The sequence below is a fragment of the Haliotis rubra genome, unplaced genomic scaffold (assembly GCF_003918875.1).
Source record: "Haliotis rubra isolate DU_JTF1 unplaced genomic scaffold, ASM391887v1 Scf26, whole genome shotgun sequence".
In the NCBI taxonomy this organism is placed as follows: Eukaryota; Metazoa; Mollusca; class Gastropoda; order Lepetellida; family Haliotidae; genus Haliotis; species Haliotis rubra.
The window spans coordinates 1277050-1294997 of NW_025766669.1; the positions used below are offsets into that span (position 1 = coordinate 1277050).

The 17948-nt window shown below is 40.1% G+C and overlaps 1 protein-coding gene across 1 annotated transcript; it reads left to right on the forward strand.

The window, feature by feature from the left end:
- Positions 1-3169: 3169 nt before the first annotated feature.
- LOC124279989 lies at positions 3170-15477 on the forward strand. Its single transcript, XM_046715869.1, has 3 exons — positions 3170-3693; positions 13747-14248; positions 14537-15477. Exons 1-3 carry the CDS (start codon positions 3325-3327, stop codon positions 15475-15477), a joined length of 1812 nt encoding a protein of 603 aa, XP_046571825.1. The 5' UTR covers positions 3170-3324.
- Positions 15478-17948: the final 2471 nt, after the last annotated feature.

Sequence of the window (17948 nt, forward strand, 5' to 3'; positions counted from 1 at the left end):
ATATAATAACAAATTGGGTGTGTGGTTAGGGGTTGGGGTGTTTGTGGGGTGGGGGTTGATTTAGAGATGCCAACTTCTGTTATATAATAATGCCAATAATGGTTGTCACCCCTCCCCACCCCAACACCCCACACACCTCACACCCCACCCCTCTCCAATTAAACAAATTGAAGGGGGTGACAACCATTATTGGCATGAGTATAGGAGGAACATAATATTTGTGAGCTAAAAAATATTTTCGATAATGTAGATGATGTAAACAATATGTTATGCCAACATTTCTTGACATCAAAGTCAGTGAGTGAGTGAGTTTGGTTTGTAGCCTCCTTTAGCAATATTCCAGCAATATCACGTCTGGGGACACCGGGAATGGGCTTCACACATTGTACCCATGTGGGGAATCGAACTCGGGTTTTCGGCGTCCACTAGGTTACCTCACCGCCCCATGACATCAAAGCAGTGCAGACAGACACTCCAGGGACCTCTTGACACTAATCCCTGTCTTAATCCCTATTTTTATTTATCTGGGGTACAGTCACAGACAGGTTAAACCTTCTCCTCACCTTTGTCACAATGTGACACTTAATCCTCTTTGTTAAACTATTTCCAACTACATTCTGTTGACTAATACCTGTAAAGTGTGTTTGTCAATCAGATAATTGTTTCCGTCATAAGGATCCTCTTCGTTGTTAGAAGCTTTTAATCCCTAGCAAATGACTTCTAAAAACACAATTAGGTGAAGAACTCTGTTATTTATACCTATGCTTTATTTTTGTGAAACTGTACAACAAGACAAATTTCACATGAGATCTTCGAACAGGTGACTGAATGTACACGGATGACTGCGAGCGGGAATGGCTGGCGTGAGTGAGTGAGTATGGTTTTACGCCACTTTTATCAATATTCCAGCAATATCACGACGGGGGACACCAGAAAATGGGCTTCATATATTGAGCCAAACTGGTGAATCGAATCTTGGAGCAAATATTGCTCTTACTGTGAATTTGTTGTTTTACTGTCCATGTGTTGTTTTACTGTCCATATGTTGTTTTACTGTCCATGTTGTTTTACTGTCCATGTGTTGTTTTACTGTCCATGTGTTGTTTTACTGTCCATATGTTGTACTGTCCATATGTTGTTTTACTGTTCATATGCTGTTTTACTGTCCATGTTGTTTTACTGTCCATGTGTTGTTTTACTGTCCATATGTTGTTATACTGTCCATATGCTGTTTTACTGTCCATGTGTTGTTTTACTGTCCATATGTTGTTTTACTGTCCATGTTGTTTTACTGTCCATGTGTTGTTTTACTGTCCATGTGTTGTTTTACTGTCCATATGTTGTACTGTCCATATGTTGTTTTACTGTCCATATGCTGTTTTACTGTCCATGTTGTTTTACTGTCCATGTGTTGTTTTACTGTCCATATGTTGTTATACTGTCCATATGCTGTTTTACTGTCCATGTGTTGTTTTACTGTCCATATGTTGTTTTACTGTCCATGTTGTTTTACTGTCCATGTGTTGTTTTACTGTCCATGTGTTGTTTTACTGTCCATATGTTGTACTGTCCATATGTTGTTTTACTGTCCATATGCTGTTTTACTGTCCATGTTGTTTTACTGTCCATGTGTTGTTTTACTGTCCATATGTTGTTATACTGTCCATATGCTGTTTTACTGTCCATATGTTGTTTTACTGTCCATGTTGTTTTACTGTCCATATGCTGTTTTACTGTCCATGTTGTTTTACTGTCCATATGTTGTTTTACTGTCCATGTGTTGTTTTACTGTCCATATGTTGTTTTACTGTCCATGTGTTGTTTTACTGTCCATGTGTTGTTTTACTGTCCATATGTTGTTTTACTGTCCATATGTTGTTTTACTGTCCATGTGTTGTTTTACTGTCCATATGTTGTTTAACTGTCCATGTGTTGTTTTACTGTCCATATGTTGTTTAACTGTCCATGTTGTTTTACTGCCCATATGTTGTTTTACTGTCCATATGTTGTTTTACTGTCCATGTGTTGTTTTACTGTCCATATGCTGTTTAACTGTCCATGTGTTGTTTTACTGTCCATATGTTGTTTTTCTGTCCATGTGTTGTTTTACTGTCCATGTGTTGTTTTACTGTCCATGAGTTGTTTTACTGTCCATATGTTGTTTTTTACTGTCCATGTGTTGTTTTACTGTCCATGTGTTGTTTTACTGTCCATATGTTGTTTTACTGTCCATGTGTTGTTTTACTGTCCATGTGTTGTTTTACTGTCCATATGCTGTTTAACTGTCCATGTTGTTTTACTGTCCATGTGTTGTTTTACTGTCCATATGTTGTTTTACTGTCCATGTGTTTTTTATTGTCCATATGCTGTTTATTGTCCATATGTTGTTTTACTGTACATATGTTGTTTTTCTGTCCATATGCTGTGTACTAAATGTCCTTTACATGTCATCGTATCCCATGATCATGCTGTTGATCATTGGATTGTCTGGTTCAGACTCGATTACTTACAGACAGCCGCCATGTAGCTGGAATATTGCTGAGTGCGGCGTCAAACTAAAGTCGATCACTCCAGGCGAAAAGATAATTCCCCTTTGACAACCAAACATTTTTATAATACAGGACAATAGAAGGCTGGACAAAGATGACGCTGAAGATGCTGCTGAGGATGCTTCAACTGTGGATAGTTCTGTGTCCGTCAGTAAAGGCTGATGAATCCAACGTCAACGAAAACATAACCTCACTGATCCTTCGATACGAAGAAATGTATTGTGGTTCGCGCTGCTTCAACACATCATCACCTTCGACCTTTGAAGACATCTTGGAATCCACTGCAGCAACAAACATATCTCAATCTTTTCCCAATGAAACTTTTCCTCCTGGTCCACCTGGAATCTTTCCCTATGAATCTTCTTGCAGCACTTGTTTTGTGATTCCGAGTGCAGAAGGTTTGGTGACTGTTGTTCCGATCTGTATATTGGTAATGGAGACCACTCATTTCAGTGTGAGGCAATCTACTCGAGAACACACGAATCAAACGCATTATTTGTCGTTGCAAACTGTTCGCCAGGGATGAAAACTACTCGGAGGACGTTTCCCGCAAGTGCACCACGCCAAACAGGCTGAACCACGACGAAGAGGTGTTAGTATCTTTAAACAGGAAAATCAGACTTCCCTAACGTTTCGAAATAAATATTGTGCCCAGTGTCACGGATATGCTGACTTTCAAACATGGACTGTTGATATATCCTGTACGGATTTACCAGAAGAGATAAACGATGTTTCCGACCCGGGAGTTATCTTTGCGAGGCTACAGAATTCACTCATGTGCATGGTTGGTCAAAACAAACCCAGGAATATTTCTACTCGGCCATGCACAGTGCTGGATTTGATATCGGAATGCAATGTCACAGGAATCTGGCAAGAATATAATTCAGACATTGAAGCTGCTTGTCATGCTTACACACATGTCTTCAGGGATTATTACAGGAATGTATTCTGCTACATTTGTAACGAGAACGAAATACAGCTCGAGTCCATTCCTATGGGAGGTAATCGCGGCGGTCCTATTGGAGGTTATGTCGACGCTCCATTCGTTTCATTTGCTGCAATACTTCAGTTTGAGGAAGAAAGTGATGTGGAGTCATCGTCCGGGGAAGAATGTTCCAAAGGAGAATATGATGACATATTCACCGTAAGTACAATCATGCTTTGTTTGTTTTTTTAACGCCGCACTCAGCAATTTTCCAGCTATTTGGCGCCGGTCTGTGAATAATCGAGCCTGGACCAGATAATGCAGTGATCAACATCATGAGCATCGATCTTCGTTATTGGGATACAAAGACATGTGTCAACCGAGTCAGCGAGCCTGACCACCCGATCCCGTTAGTCGCATCTTAAATGGGTCACTGAAGACCAATAGTAACCCGGATCTTCACGGGTCTACAGTAGGGCTCTCACGTGTACTCGGGGCCGAGTCGGGTAAAGCAGGACTCGAGTCCAATTGAATGGACTCGAGGACTCGCAGGGGAGATACCTCTAAACATCTCATGCAATCAAGATGGATGATCGTGAGAAAAAATCCAATGTCTGGACGCATTTTTATCTTGATTTAGTGGCCAAAATACGAAATGCCGTCTTTGTGGCGTTTCCCTTAGTTACGCAAGCATTTGTCCTGTAAGCACCCACAATAAGCACTGTAGACAGAAAACCAGCCCAACAAGCAACGCTGTGGCAGTTTGGTAAGTTTGATAGCAAAAGTCGCAAGCCAAATGGTATGAAGGTATTACGCAAAAAGCAATGCTTATGCGCGTTAAGGATAAGCGACCATTAAGTCTTGTTAAAGGGGAGGGTTTCAGGGCTTTCTGTGAACCATTAAACCCAAATTACCAGGTCCCATGTACTGCGACAATTCACAACTACCTCATAAAGTCGTATGAAGTTTGCCAGGAGAACAAAATATCAGTACCCAAAACAGTACCTGCCGTTGCCCTAACTACGGACGCGTGGATAAGCGTAGCCACGCACGGCTGTATCACTGTCCCTGCCCACTATACCTATGTTTGAACAACTTGTTTTCTACATAGATATTCAATCGTTCTTATCCAGCGTATTTCAGTGTTACATATTCAACAATCAACACATACATACGCATTCAAAATAACATTCACACTTAGAGACCTATATCTTTAATAGTGAAACTTTTAATCACAATGAATACCATTGACGTGATCTCCGTTCAGCAGAGTTTCGGAAGAAGAAATACAGCGTAGTGTTACTCAATAAATGGTTAGTCTTTAGTTTGAAACCAAACCGTTTTCACTATAAGAAGTCTCAAATAAACATCAATCCTGTTTAACATATTCTTTAAGTTCCATAGTCGATCCATCTTTACAAGATACTAGTATCTTATGCAGCACCAATCAATGAATGCTTTAACTATGTATCTTCCAGCTTTGGAACGTGTTTTGCCGCATTTTAACCGTGATTAAGGTTAATTGATTATGTGACTTATCGTTCAGGTGAATGTTTAAAAGTTGCTAATATGTAATAACTGCAACGACATATTAATATTAGATAATCTTGAAAGCGCAGTCAAACTTAAAACCAAAAGAAAAGAGACGTAGATTGATTGGTTTCTTTTCCCAGACACATCCAATCATATTACAGCATTTACAGGCGTAATAAGGTATCACGTCTAACATCCATACTTACGAAATTATTCAATTTGTCCCTTAGCCTGTCAATGTTTCCCAGTCCATGGAAAGAAGCATCGGTAATACCTATTCACAAGAAAGATAGCGTACATGACTGTTCTAACTACCGCCCTGTCGCACTCACATCTTGTTTATCGAAAGTCTTTGAGAAATGTGTATTTAAATATGTATTCAATTTCCTAAGAGATAACGACTTAATGACAAATTTACAATCAGGATTCATGCCAGGAGACTCCACAACAAATCAATTAACCTTTTTGTACAACTTTATAGCCAAAGCTCTTGACGAAGGAAAAGAGGTTAGAGCAGTCTTCTGCGACATAAGTAAAGCCTTTGATAAGGTCTGGCATAGAGGAATTATTTATAAACTGAAAACCTATGGTATCCAAGGCGAACTATTACAATGGTTTGAAAGTTATTTAGAAAATAGAGTACAACGGGTCGCAATTAACGGCTCTAAATCTGACAAGAAAACTGTACTAGCTGGAGTACCTCAGGGCTCTGTCCTTGGACCACTTCTTTTCTTATATACATTAACGATATTGTATGTGATGTTGACAGTAACATTCGTCTCTTTGCGGATGACACTTCATTATATGTTATCATAGACGATCCATCAGTTGCTGCTACCTGTCTTAACAAAGATCTAGATAGAATTTCACAATGGGCCCGTAAGTGGCAGGTTACATTTCATCCAAATAAAACCGAAACTACTCAGTTCTCACGTAAAACGAAACCGTCTCTAAAACCGAACCTATTCATGGACGGAACAATCATAAAAGAATTCAAAAGTCATAAACATTTAGGATTATCACTCCAAAGCGATTGTACGTGGAATGATCACACTAATGATATTGTACGTAAAGTTCGCCCTATGATCAGTTGTTTGAGGAGTTTTAAATACCGATTATCACGTAAAACGTTGGATATTATGTATAAATCCTATATCTTGCCAATATTTGACTATTGTTCACATATTTGGGATAACTGTACTTCTGAGCAATCGCGTACATTAGAAAATTTACATCTTGATGCTCTGAGAACTATATGTGGTGCCGTTCGCGGCACAAGTCATAACAAACTCTATAATGAAACCAAATCTCAGTCCATGCAAGATAGAAGGAATTGCCAGAAGTTAACTTTTTTCTATAAGATGTACAACAACCAATTGCCAAAATATCTTTGTGACCTGATCCCAAACTCCGTCTCGGGAACTACAAAATACAGCTTGAGGAATAACTCTGAAATACAAAGAATTTACAGTCGCACTGCCTCTTATGCTAAATCCTTTTTACCTGCCACAATAAATTTATGGAATGCCCTACCAAATTCCAAAGCGTCATGTAATCTCACAGAATTTAAAAACCTAATTACAAAAACTGGAAATAAGATTTACTTTGACCTTAATTATGGCACTCGTTTTTGCCAAATCGTTCACTGCCGCCTCAGGCTCGGATGTAGCGACCTAAACGCCGATAAGTATAACAGACATTTAATAGACAGCCCTTGTTGTTCTTGTGGACATCAGAGTGAAAACGCCCTACACTATTTCCTCACTTGCCGTAACTATACTCGGATAAGACTTAATATGTATTTTTACACTACCGGTTATAACCTGGATACCATTCTTAAGGGAAACAAAGAACTTACTCCCTGTGTAAACCAGAAAATAGTTGAATCCGTCCACGATTATATAACCAAGACACAACGCTTTAAATTTTCTCAGGAAAATAATTAAATTTACTCAACAACCTTCTCATGATTGATTTATAGTTCTACAATGGTTTGTGAGACACACACAACTGTAACTCTCTAACTTATGACTACTTAGAGAATAGTTGTATTTCATGTAATCTGTATATATTTATACATTCTAAAGATATTATATTTATGCAATGGTCAGTATCGATGACGTCAAATCCTCCATTTTCATATTGTATTATATGTTGCATGGGAGCGGTGTTAATATAATCAGTAATGCTTGTTCACCAATCCCAATTCATCTTCATGAATAGAAATATGTTTAAATCAATAAGGTATCACCGGCCCAGCTCATGAATATTAATCACATAATTGATCGCGTAGAACTGGTCACAGTGACACTTACGTTGCCTTCACATTCTGTTTGCAAATAAAAAGGTAATAGATACTTCCATTGACATTGAATATCAATTGCTTTATTCAGGAACGTTTGGATTCACATATACATGTTGCATTATTCGTAGATTGGAAGTTGGAACAGCTACGTGTATGCTTGAATGTTGGTTTCAGATAAGCATCCAAATTGTCGGGTACTCGGGATCAGGGAAATTATTCAGATTATTGAAAAACATGTACAAATCTGTAAGATCATGTGTCTCTATAAATGAAGGATATACAGCATTTTTTGAGTGCCAAAATGGCGTCCGCCAGGGTTGCCAACTATCCCCTTTCCTGTTCTCATTTTTTGTAAATGATATTGTAGAGAGCCTAGCATTAGATAACCAGAGGGGTGTGAATCTGGAACTAATTGAATTGTTTATATTACTATTTGCTGACGACATTGTAATCTTTGACTTTTCTGTTGGTGGTCTCCAAAAGAGATTAGACAAATTAGTTGGTTATTGTGACCGTTGGAAACTAAAAATCAATGTAGCAAAGAGTAAAATTATTGTGTTTAGAAAGGGTGGCAGACTTAAGAAATGCGAACGATTTTATCTAAAAAATAATGTTATTGATACTGTCTCCATCCTATAAGTACTTAGGGTTCATTTATCCAGCTCAGGCTCGTGGGTATATATCTCAAAAACCCTCAGTAAGAACAAGCATGGAAAGTTCTTGGTATACTCAGATCATCAATACCTAATTTCTCAAATCTCCCCATTCATGTTTTGTTCAAAATATTTGATGTTAAAATTCTCCCAATCTTACTGTATGGCAGCGAAGTATGGGGATTTCACACAGCACCTAATGTTATTAATATCCATGACAAATTTTGCAAACAAGTTCTCAATCTTCCAAGAAGCACCCCGAATATATTCGCTCATGCCGAGCTTGGTAGACACTCCCCTTAAAGTTAATATTTACTGTAAAATTATTAAATATTGGATAAGACTGGTGTCTCAAGCTGATAATGTTATTTTAAAGAAAGTGTATGAATATCAATATCGAACTGTAGAGAAAGGACGCCCATGTTGGGCACTAAGTGTAAAAAGGACTTCTAAATCAATATGGTTTGGATATGCCTGGTTTTACCAGAATGTTGGGAATGTCACTACTTTCATATCTCTGTTCAAACAAAGATGTATTGACGTTCATAACCAATCATGGAAAGGTGATATGCTGTGTTTTTCTAAACTTGATTTTCTGAGTAATATCAAAACAAAGTTTGCTTAGAGTTCTACATTAATCACGTTCAATGCAAAGTATTTCGTATTGCCTTAAGTAGAATTAGAAGCTCCAGTCATATGTTAATGATTGAATATGGTAGACGCCTTGGTCTAAAGCGAAATGAACGCTTGTGTCCATTGTGTATTATTCCTACTGTAGAAAGCGAATTTCATTTTGCCTAGAATGTCCATTTTATAATAATCTTAGAGAAATGACAATTCCAAATTATTATTACAATTTCCCGTCACAACAGAAACTGTCTCAGTTGTTCATGACGAAGAATATACTTCTTATTAATAATCTTGGAAAATTTGTGTATCTAGCTTTAAAGAAGCGTAATGCATTCTTGAGTGTATAGTACCCCTACAGCCTCTTGTATCTGCTGATTAGCACTTGTGCTAATATTGAATATTTTATGGCGCTTGTTAGACCTTGCACTTTGTACATTTGTATAATGGGCCTGTGGCCCCTTTACTTGAATAAACCTCTCTCTCACTCGGGTCCGAGTCGGGTCTGACACCTCGAGTACTCGAGTCCCAAATTTTGGACTCGTGAGAGCCCTAGTCTACAGTCATGTAAATAAATCTCATTCAGCTCGACATAGCTAAGGCAAAAGGTACGTTGCTTGAAAAATGTAAACATCAGCACAATATCGTAAATCACTACCTTAATATATTGGATATACTCCATCAACAACATTAAGTAAGAATACAAGCTATTTGCGTTTGGACCACCTTCGGTCCGGGTTAGGATTACGGTTAAAGTGAGTGAGTATGGTTTAACGCCGTTTTTAGAACTATTCCAGCAATATCTGGAACACCAGAAATGGGCTTCACACATTGTGCCCATGTGGGGAATCGAACCCGGGTCTTCAGCGTGACGAGCGAAGGCTTTAACCATTAATCTACCCCACCGCCCCGATAAGGGTTAGAACGTACGTCTATGACTTTATTGTTGTAACATTATGACCAGGTTTATGTGGAAATGGAAAGCCTGCTTGCTCGAACTAGACTGGTCTCTTAATGTTTTTTTCCCTTTTCCCATTTCCAAGAATTACACTTGGACGTTTATATAATCTAACCTGAAGCGAACATCGGCATTAGCTGCAACTATAGCCATGCGGTTCTGAAGCTCACCTTAATGCATCTACGAGAAGCTACAACAACATAGGCTTCCACCAAAAATACACGCTTATTCAATTACCGAATACTGAAGGGTAAATGTACGTGTTCGACATGATTGCCACGACAACATCACGAATACGGAAAATAAAGATCATTCGTCAAATTTCAAGATAAACAAGAAAGTTTGATGGTTGACATATGATATATGAAATTCATTGCATACAAAAAGAAATGGGTGATAATTTCAATATGGCTGTCGTGGCGACCATATTTCAAATACAGATATTGTACACCGGTCTATTGCGGTCAAAGATCATAAGAGGTGAATATCAATGAACTATAAGAGCATACTCGAATCCATTGGTCAGTTAGAGGTTACAACCCCTCAATAGTATGCCTCTTATAAATCCAGCATACTGGGTCGAGATAAGAAAACAAAATATGAAATTAAATGCGTGAACATGAATGATCTCTCGCTCTCTCTCTCAGTTTTGTATGCTGCATTATATAATCGTTTACGGTGAGTGAGTGAGTGAGTGAGTTTGATTTTACGCCGCTTTTATCAATAATCCAGCAATATGCTGCTACTGACGAGCGAACACCTTAACCGCTAGGCTACCCCACCTCTCTCTCTCTATCCTTCTCTCTCCCCTCTCTCTGTGTATAAGAGTGAGTAATAATTGTACGCAGCTTTTAGAACAATATTACAGCAATATCACGGCAGGGGACACCAGAAATGGGCTTCACACATTGTACCCATGTGGGAAATCGAACCCGAGTCTTCGGCGTGACGAGCGAACGCGTTAACCACTAGGCTACCCCACCGCTACCGCTACCCTACGCCGAAGTCCCGGGTTTGATTACCCCAATGTGTGAAGCCCATTTCTGATGTCCCCCCTCGTGATATTGCTGGACTTTTGCTAAAAGCGGCGTAAAACCAAACTCACTTACTCATTCATTTTAAATGGGGATATTTGTTTCTATTGCGGTCAAAGATCATAAGAGGTGAATATCAATGAACTATAAGAGCATACTCGAATCCATTGGTCAGTTAGAGGTTACAACCCCTCAATAGTATGCCTCTTATAAATCCAGCATACTGGGTCGAGATAAGGAAAACAACATATGAAATTAAATGCGTGAACATGAATGATCTCTCGCTCTCTCTCTCAGTTTTGTATGCTGCATTATATAATCGTTTACGGTGAGTGAGTGAGTGAATTTGATTTTACGCCGCTTTTAGCAATAATCCAGCAATATGCTGCTACTGACGAGCGAACACCTTAACCGCTAGGCTACCCCACCTCTCTCTCTATCTCTTCTATTGCGGTCAAAGATCATAAGAGGTGAATATCAATGAACTATAAGAGCATACTCGAATCCATTGGTCAGTTAGAGGTTACAACCCCTCAATAGTATGCCTCTTATAAATCCAGCATACTGGGTCGAGATAAGAAAACAAAATATGAAATAAAATGCGTGAACATGAATGATCTCTCGCTCTCTCTCTCAGTTTTGTATGGTGCATTTACGGTGAGTGAGTGAGTGAGTTTGATTTTACGCCGCTTTTAGCAATAATCCAGCAATATGCTGCTACTGACGAGCGAACACCTTAACCACTAGGCTACCCCACCTCTCTCTCTCTCTCTCTCTCTCTCTCTCTCTCTCTCTCTCTCTCTCTCTCTCTCTCTCTCTCTCTCTCTCTCTCTCTCTCTCTGTATAAGAGTGAGTAATAATTGTACGCATCTTTTAGAACAATATTACAGCAATATCACGGCAGGGGACACCAGAAATGGGCTTCACACATTGTACCCATGTGGGAAATCGAACCCGAGTCTTCGGCGTGACGAGCGAACGCTTTAACCACTAGACTACCCCACCGCTACCGCTACCCTACGCCGAAGTCCCGGGTTCGATTCCCCAATGTGTGAAGCCCATTTCTGATGTCCCCCCTCGTGATATTGCTGGACTTTTGCTAAAAGCGGCGTAAAACCATACTCACTTACTCATTCATTTTAAATGGGGATATTTGTTTCTATCAAAATGATATATATACATAGACTAAACGTTAGTCTAATAGTACGCTGAATACAGTATATGTGGGACCCTTTGTAACCCGGAATCCTTGGATATCGCGGCGTAACGGTCCGTACCAGTTCACATTGTGTCCTTAAAGTTTATGATGCACACTCTTAATCGTATTTAATCTGGTTTCTGTCCGTACAAGCGGTTTAAGTGTCATTGAAGTTTATGATAACACTCTGAATGTTTGTTTTGGTTTCTGAATATAAAATTTCCTGCCAAACGCACTTTGAAAAATATTCGTCATTGAAAACCAAGACACGTGTTGAAACTGGAACGTGAAACTCTCGTGACAGACAAATAAGGGCTCACTTATAAATATTTCCTTGCATTGTAGTATTGCATTGTTTGTGTGAGAATGGGACACATCATATTTATATCTGGCCAGCAATCAATAAATGCAATCTATGCAAACGGAAAGTCAGATAGAACACCGGCCATCTCCCCATCGCACCCGTGAAGATCCGGGTTAGAATTGAACTTCAGTAACCCATGCTTGTCGTAAGAGGCTACTAACGGGATCGGGTGGTCAGGCTCGCTGACTAGGTTGACACATGTCATCGGTTCCCAATTGCGTAGATCGATGCTCATGCTGTTGATCACTGGATTGTCCCGATTGGACTCGATTATTTACAGACCGCCGCCGTGTGGCTGGGATATTGCGTAGTGCGGTGTAAAACTAAACTCACTCACTCACTCACTCTCCCTCTGTATAAAATCACCCCTAAACATTGCCACAGAAATGTGACCATATGTTCAATCTGAAGCTCTCTGTTGAACTTGTTATATTTGGGTGTGACTCAAATACTGTCACAGATTGATGGTTTTAAGAAAGTGTGTGAACAGAGGTATTCTATTGAGAAAATTAGTTTCTCAAGCAGAAATAAACTCAATAAACTTTACACAAAGTGGGCACTCTGTCATCCACTTTTCAGTTAGTCTAGCCAAGTATAAGTGAAAAGCAGACACATAGTAAAAGCTAGCAGTTTATTTTAAACTTACAACAGAAAAAATATGAATGAGAGAGTGAATGAGTTTCATTTGTCTTCTCTCTTTTTTATAGAAAATGTCAGAATTTCTGTCAATAAGCTTTTTTTTACTGTACTAATGAGAGCCACCCTTTCCCTGGAGGTGATCCTCAATCTTGTAACAGGGACTCTCTGACAATAAAAACATTTAATTTTTAAAAAATCAACCCTAAGCAACAACTATATTTGAACTTATAAGAGGACGTTATGTAATATCACGACGTGGATATAATTTGGGTTTCATCGCTGTCGTCACACAAATTGGTTTCAAAATCCATGCTTGTCGTTAGAGGCGACTAACGGGATCGGGTGGTCAGGCTCGCTGACTTGGTTGACACATGTCATCGTATCCCAATTGCGTACATCGATGATCATGTTGTTGGTCGCTGGATTATCTTGTCCAGACTCTATTATTTACAGACCGCCGCCATATAGCTGGAATATTGCTGAGTGCTGCGTTAAAGAGTGAGTGAGTGAGTGAGTATGGTTTTACGCCGTTTTTAGCAATATTCCAGCAATATCACGGCGGGGGACACCAGAAATGGGCTTCACACAATGTGCCCATGTGGGGATTCGAGCCCGGGTCTTCTGCGTGACGAGCCAACGCTTTAAACACTGAGCTACCCCACCGCCCCCTGCGTTAAAGAACAAACACAAAGTTTCGAAACGATACAACGGTACCCGTCGTTACAGATTGACAGTACCGCATTTCCTCGATTCAACGCCCTGGTGCATATTTATTTCTTTACTCCTCGCAGAGGTTAACTATAGAGAACTCCACGCACGAAAGGTACCAGGCGTTTAATTACGTTCAATCAAAACCCTGGTGTCTATTCGAAACTATTCGAGAGAATTGTATTACGGTATTTGATGAAATAGGTGAAGTACATTAAATATTGCCTCACATTCACATTTGTTGTTTTTTCAGAACCAATGTCTCGCGATTCTGTGTCCGTCGTTTTACCAGCTGTATCAGAAAGAATGCACATTACCAACGGGCCTGTTCGACCGTAATATGTCTCTGTACTATGTGGTAGAGTTGCACCTACTTCCTACGTACATCGACCATCTACACCTGAGAAAGGGCAGCTTGGACCTGTTGTCTGGAGTGCTTCGGGATTCTTACAAACAACAAGGAACGCTAAACAGCTGGCACCTTGAGAAGCTGATTGTCAGTATGTACAGGGAGAACTCATCTCTCGCCAATGAAATAATGAACGAAGAACACACTCATGTCCGACATGAGGAAAATGATGCAGTTGCCAGTGAAGACGGTCGTCATGAAAACATATCACAGTCACCAGATCAGTACGTCATCTCCAGGATAGACATTGAGCTATACGCATCTTATTCAAGTGGAGATTCTGCTGATTTCTTTGAAAGCTTATCAAATCTGCTTTTTAAAGAATTTTCTGTTTCTGTTGAGGGTCGTAATATCACCTTTCGAGCTGTTTATAAGTCAATGCTGCCACAGGTACACTATGTTAAAAGTCATCCGGACTTTGTGTTTCAGGATGAAGATGTTAGTTATCTTATATATTTTAGACCCTTCTCCCTAAAATACGTGAAGCGAAACTGTGCACAGGTTTTGTATTCTCAATCAGATTACACTCTCATTTCGAACAACAGTGTCCTGCTTAAAGAAAATAACATTTTGATATCAGAGGAAAATTTTACTCTTACTGAAGATTTAGGTATTTTGGTATGTCTCTCAACAGTGGAAGATCTCGGGAGCAGATACGAAGAACTAATGGAGGAAAAGCTATCGAGTATTGAGCAAGGGTATGACGTTCTAACCATTCTAACAGCTGTCTGCTTGGTGTTTAGCATGTTCTTCTTGCTCCTATCGTTTTCTGTTTACGCTTTGATACCAGAGTTACGAACATTGCCAGGTTGCAACTTGATGTTTTTGATTAGTTCCCTTTTCCTCGCGCAGGGACTTTTTCTTTTCGGCGCAGGCGCAGTTAGCAATCGCGTGATATGCAAAATACTCGGCGTAGTGATACACTATTTTTGGATGGTCACCTTTGCGTGGATGAATGTCTGCACATTTCACGTTTTTCGTGTGTTTCGAAACATTTTGTCATCCGTTAAACTATCAAATGACAAAAGAATAATCTTACTGAAATATGGAACATTTTCGTACGTGATGCCAGCTGGTATTGTTGCCGTAACCATTTTAGCGAACTATTTCTTGTCTGGTATTTCCACCATTGGGTACAGTGACAGCCGAGCAACCTGTTTCCTCAACCCTGGCGTTATCACTCTTGTAGCGTTCGGTGTTCCCGCAGTCGTCACGGTCGTATGTACGGGGGCCTTCTTCGTATGCACGGTCGTAGCTCTTAGACGGGCTTCAGCTGAACGTGCCAGTGTGGGGAAGAAAGAAACAAAAGTAATCCTTAATTTGGTAAAGCTATCGTCTGTCACGGGTCTCTCGTGGGTGTTTGGTCTTCTGGGGTCATTATTCTCAATTGAAGCATTCAAGTACGTATTTGTGGTCCTCGCAGCTGGGCAAGGCGTGCTCATCTTCCTGAGCTTTGTGTTAAACAAGCGTGTCTTTAAACTGCTTCTTGGTCGTTGTTGTCCAAACCAGCGAGAGAAACGAGACAGGTCAACTTCGTATACTACATGCGGGACTTCGAACATCTCATCCGATTGAAAAGCAGACCCGTAGTAAAAGCTAGCGGTTATTTTAAACTTTACAACAGAAAAATATGAATGAGAGAGAGTGAATGAGTTTCATTTGTCTTCTCTCTTTTTTTATAGAAAATGTCAGAATTTCTGTCAATAAGCTTTTTTTACTGTACACTAATAGAGAGCCACCCTTTCCTGGAGGTGATCCTCAATCTTGTAACAGGGACTCTCTGACAATAAAACATTTAATTTTAAAATCAACCCTAAGCAACAACTATATTTGAACTTATAAGAGGACGTTATGTAATATCACGACGTGGATATAATTTGGGTTTTCATCGCTGTCGTCACACAAATTGGTTTCAAAATCCATGCTTGTCGTTAGAGGCGACTAACGGGATCGGGTGGTCAGAGCTCGCTGACTTGGATTGACACATGTCATCGTATCCCAATTGCGTACATCGATGATCATGTTGTTGGTCGCTGGATTATCTTGTCCAGACTCTATTATTTACAGACCGCCGCCATATAGCTGGAATATTGCTGAGTGCTGCGTTAAAGAGTGAGTGAGTGAGTGAGTATGGTTTTACGCCGTTTTTAGCAATATTCCAGCAATATCACGGCAGGGGACAATTCCAGAAATGGGCTTCACACAATGTGCCCATGTGGGGGATTCGAACCTCGGGTCTTCTGCGTGACGAGCCAACGCTTTAAACACTAGGCTACCCACCGCCCCCTGCGTTAAAGAACAAACACAAAGTTTCGAAACGATACAACGGGTACCCGTCGTTACAGATTGACAGTACCGCATTTCCTCGATTCAACGCCCTGGTGCATATTTATTTCTTTACTCCTCGCAGAGGTTAACTATAGAGAACTCCACGCACGAAAGGTACCAGGCGTTTAATTACGTTGAATCAAAACCCTGGTGTCTATTCAGAAACTATTCGAGAGAATTGTATTACGGTATTTGATGAAATAGGTGAAGTACATTAAATATTGCCTCACATTCACATTTGTTGTTTTTTCAGAACCGATGTCTCGCGATTCTGTGTCCGTCGTTTTACCAGCTGTATCAGAAAGAATGCACATTACCAACGGGCCTGTTCGACCGTAATATGTCTCTGTACTATGTGGTAGAGTTGCACCTACTTCCTACGTACATCGACCATCTACACCTGAGAAAGGGCAGCTTGGACCTGTTGTCTGGAGTGCTTCGGGATTCTTACAAACAACAAGGAACGCTAAACAGCTGGCACCTTGAGAAGCTGATTGTCAGTATGTACAGGGAGAACTCATCTCTCGCCAATGAAATAATGAACGAAGAACACACTCATGTCCGACATGAGGAAAATGATGCTGTTGCCAGTGACGACGGTCGTCATGAAAACATATCACAGTCACCAGATCAGTACGTCATCTCCAGGATAGACATTGAGCTATACGCATCTTATTCAAGTGGGGATTCAGCTGATTTCTTTGAAAGCTTATCAAATCTGCTTTTTAAAGAATTTTCTATTTCTATTGAGGGTCGTAATATCACCTTCCGAGCTGTTTATAAGTCAATGCTGCCACAGGTACACTATGTAAAAAGTCATCCGGACTTTGTGTTTCAGGATGAAGATGTTAGTTATCTTATCTATTTTAGACCCTTCTCCCTAAAATACGTGAAGCGAAACTGTGCACAGGTTTTGTATTCTCAATCAGATTACACTCTCATTTCGAACAACAGTGTCCTGCTTAAAGAAAATAACATTTTGATATCAGAGGAAAATTTTACTCTTACTGAAGATTTGGGTATTTTGGTATGTCTCTCAACAGTGGAAGATCTCGGGAGCAGATACGGAACTAATGGAGGAAAAGCTATCGAGTATTGAGCAAGGGTATGACGTTCTAACCATTCTAACAGCTGTCTGCTTGGTGTTTAGCATGTTCTTCTTGCTCCTATCGTTTTCTGTTTACGCTTTGATACCAGAGTTACGAACATTGCCAGGTTGCAACTTGATGTTTTTGATTAGTTCCCTTTTCCTCGCGCAGGGACTTTTTCTTTTCGGCGCAGGCGCAGTTAGCAATCACGTGATATGCAAAATACTCGGCGTAGTGATACACTATTTTTGGATGGTCACCTTTGCGTGGATGAATGTCTGCACATTTCACGTTTTTCGTGTGTTTCGAAACATTTTGTCATCCGTTAAACTATCAAATGACAAAAGAACAATCTTACTGAAATATGGAACATTTTCGTACGTGATGCCAGCTGGTATTGTTGCCGTAACCATTTTAGCGAACTATTTCTTGTCTGGTATGTCCACCATTGGGTACAGTGACAGCCGAGCAACCTGTTTCCTCAACCCTGGCGTTATCACCCTTGTAGCGTTCGGTGTCCCCGCAGTCGTCACGGTCGTATGTACGGGCGCCTTCTTCGCATGCACGATCGTAGCTCTTAGACGGGCTTCAGCTGAACGTGCCAGTGTGGGTAAGAAAGAAACAAAAGTA

Bases quoted from the DNA above. Each gene is read 5' to 3' on its own strand.
- LOC124279989 (XM_046715869.1), top strand. From the start codon at position 3,325: ATGTGCATGGTTGGTCAAAACAAACCCAGGAATATTTCTACTCGGCCA. The intron at 3,694-13,746 runs GTAAGTACAATC...TTGTTTTTTCAG, and splicing joins AATATGATGACATATTCACC to AACCAATGTCTCGCGATTCT. The intron at 14,249-14,536 runs GTAATATCACCT...GTCTCTCAACAG, and splicing joins TTCTGTTTCTGTTGAGGGTC to TGGAAGATCTCGGGAGCAGA.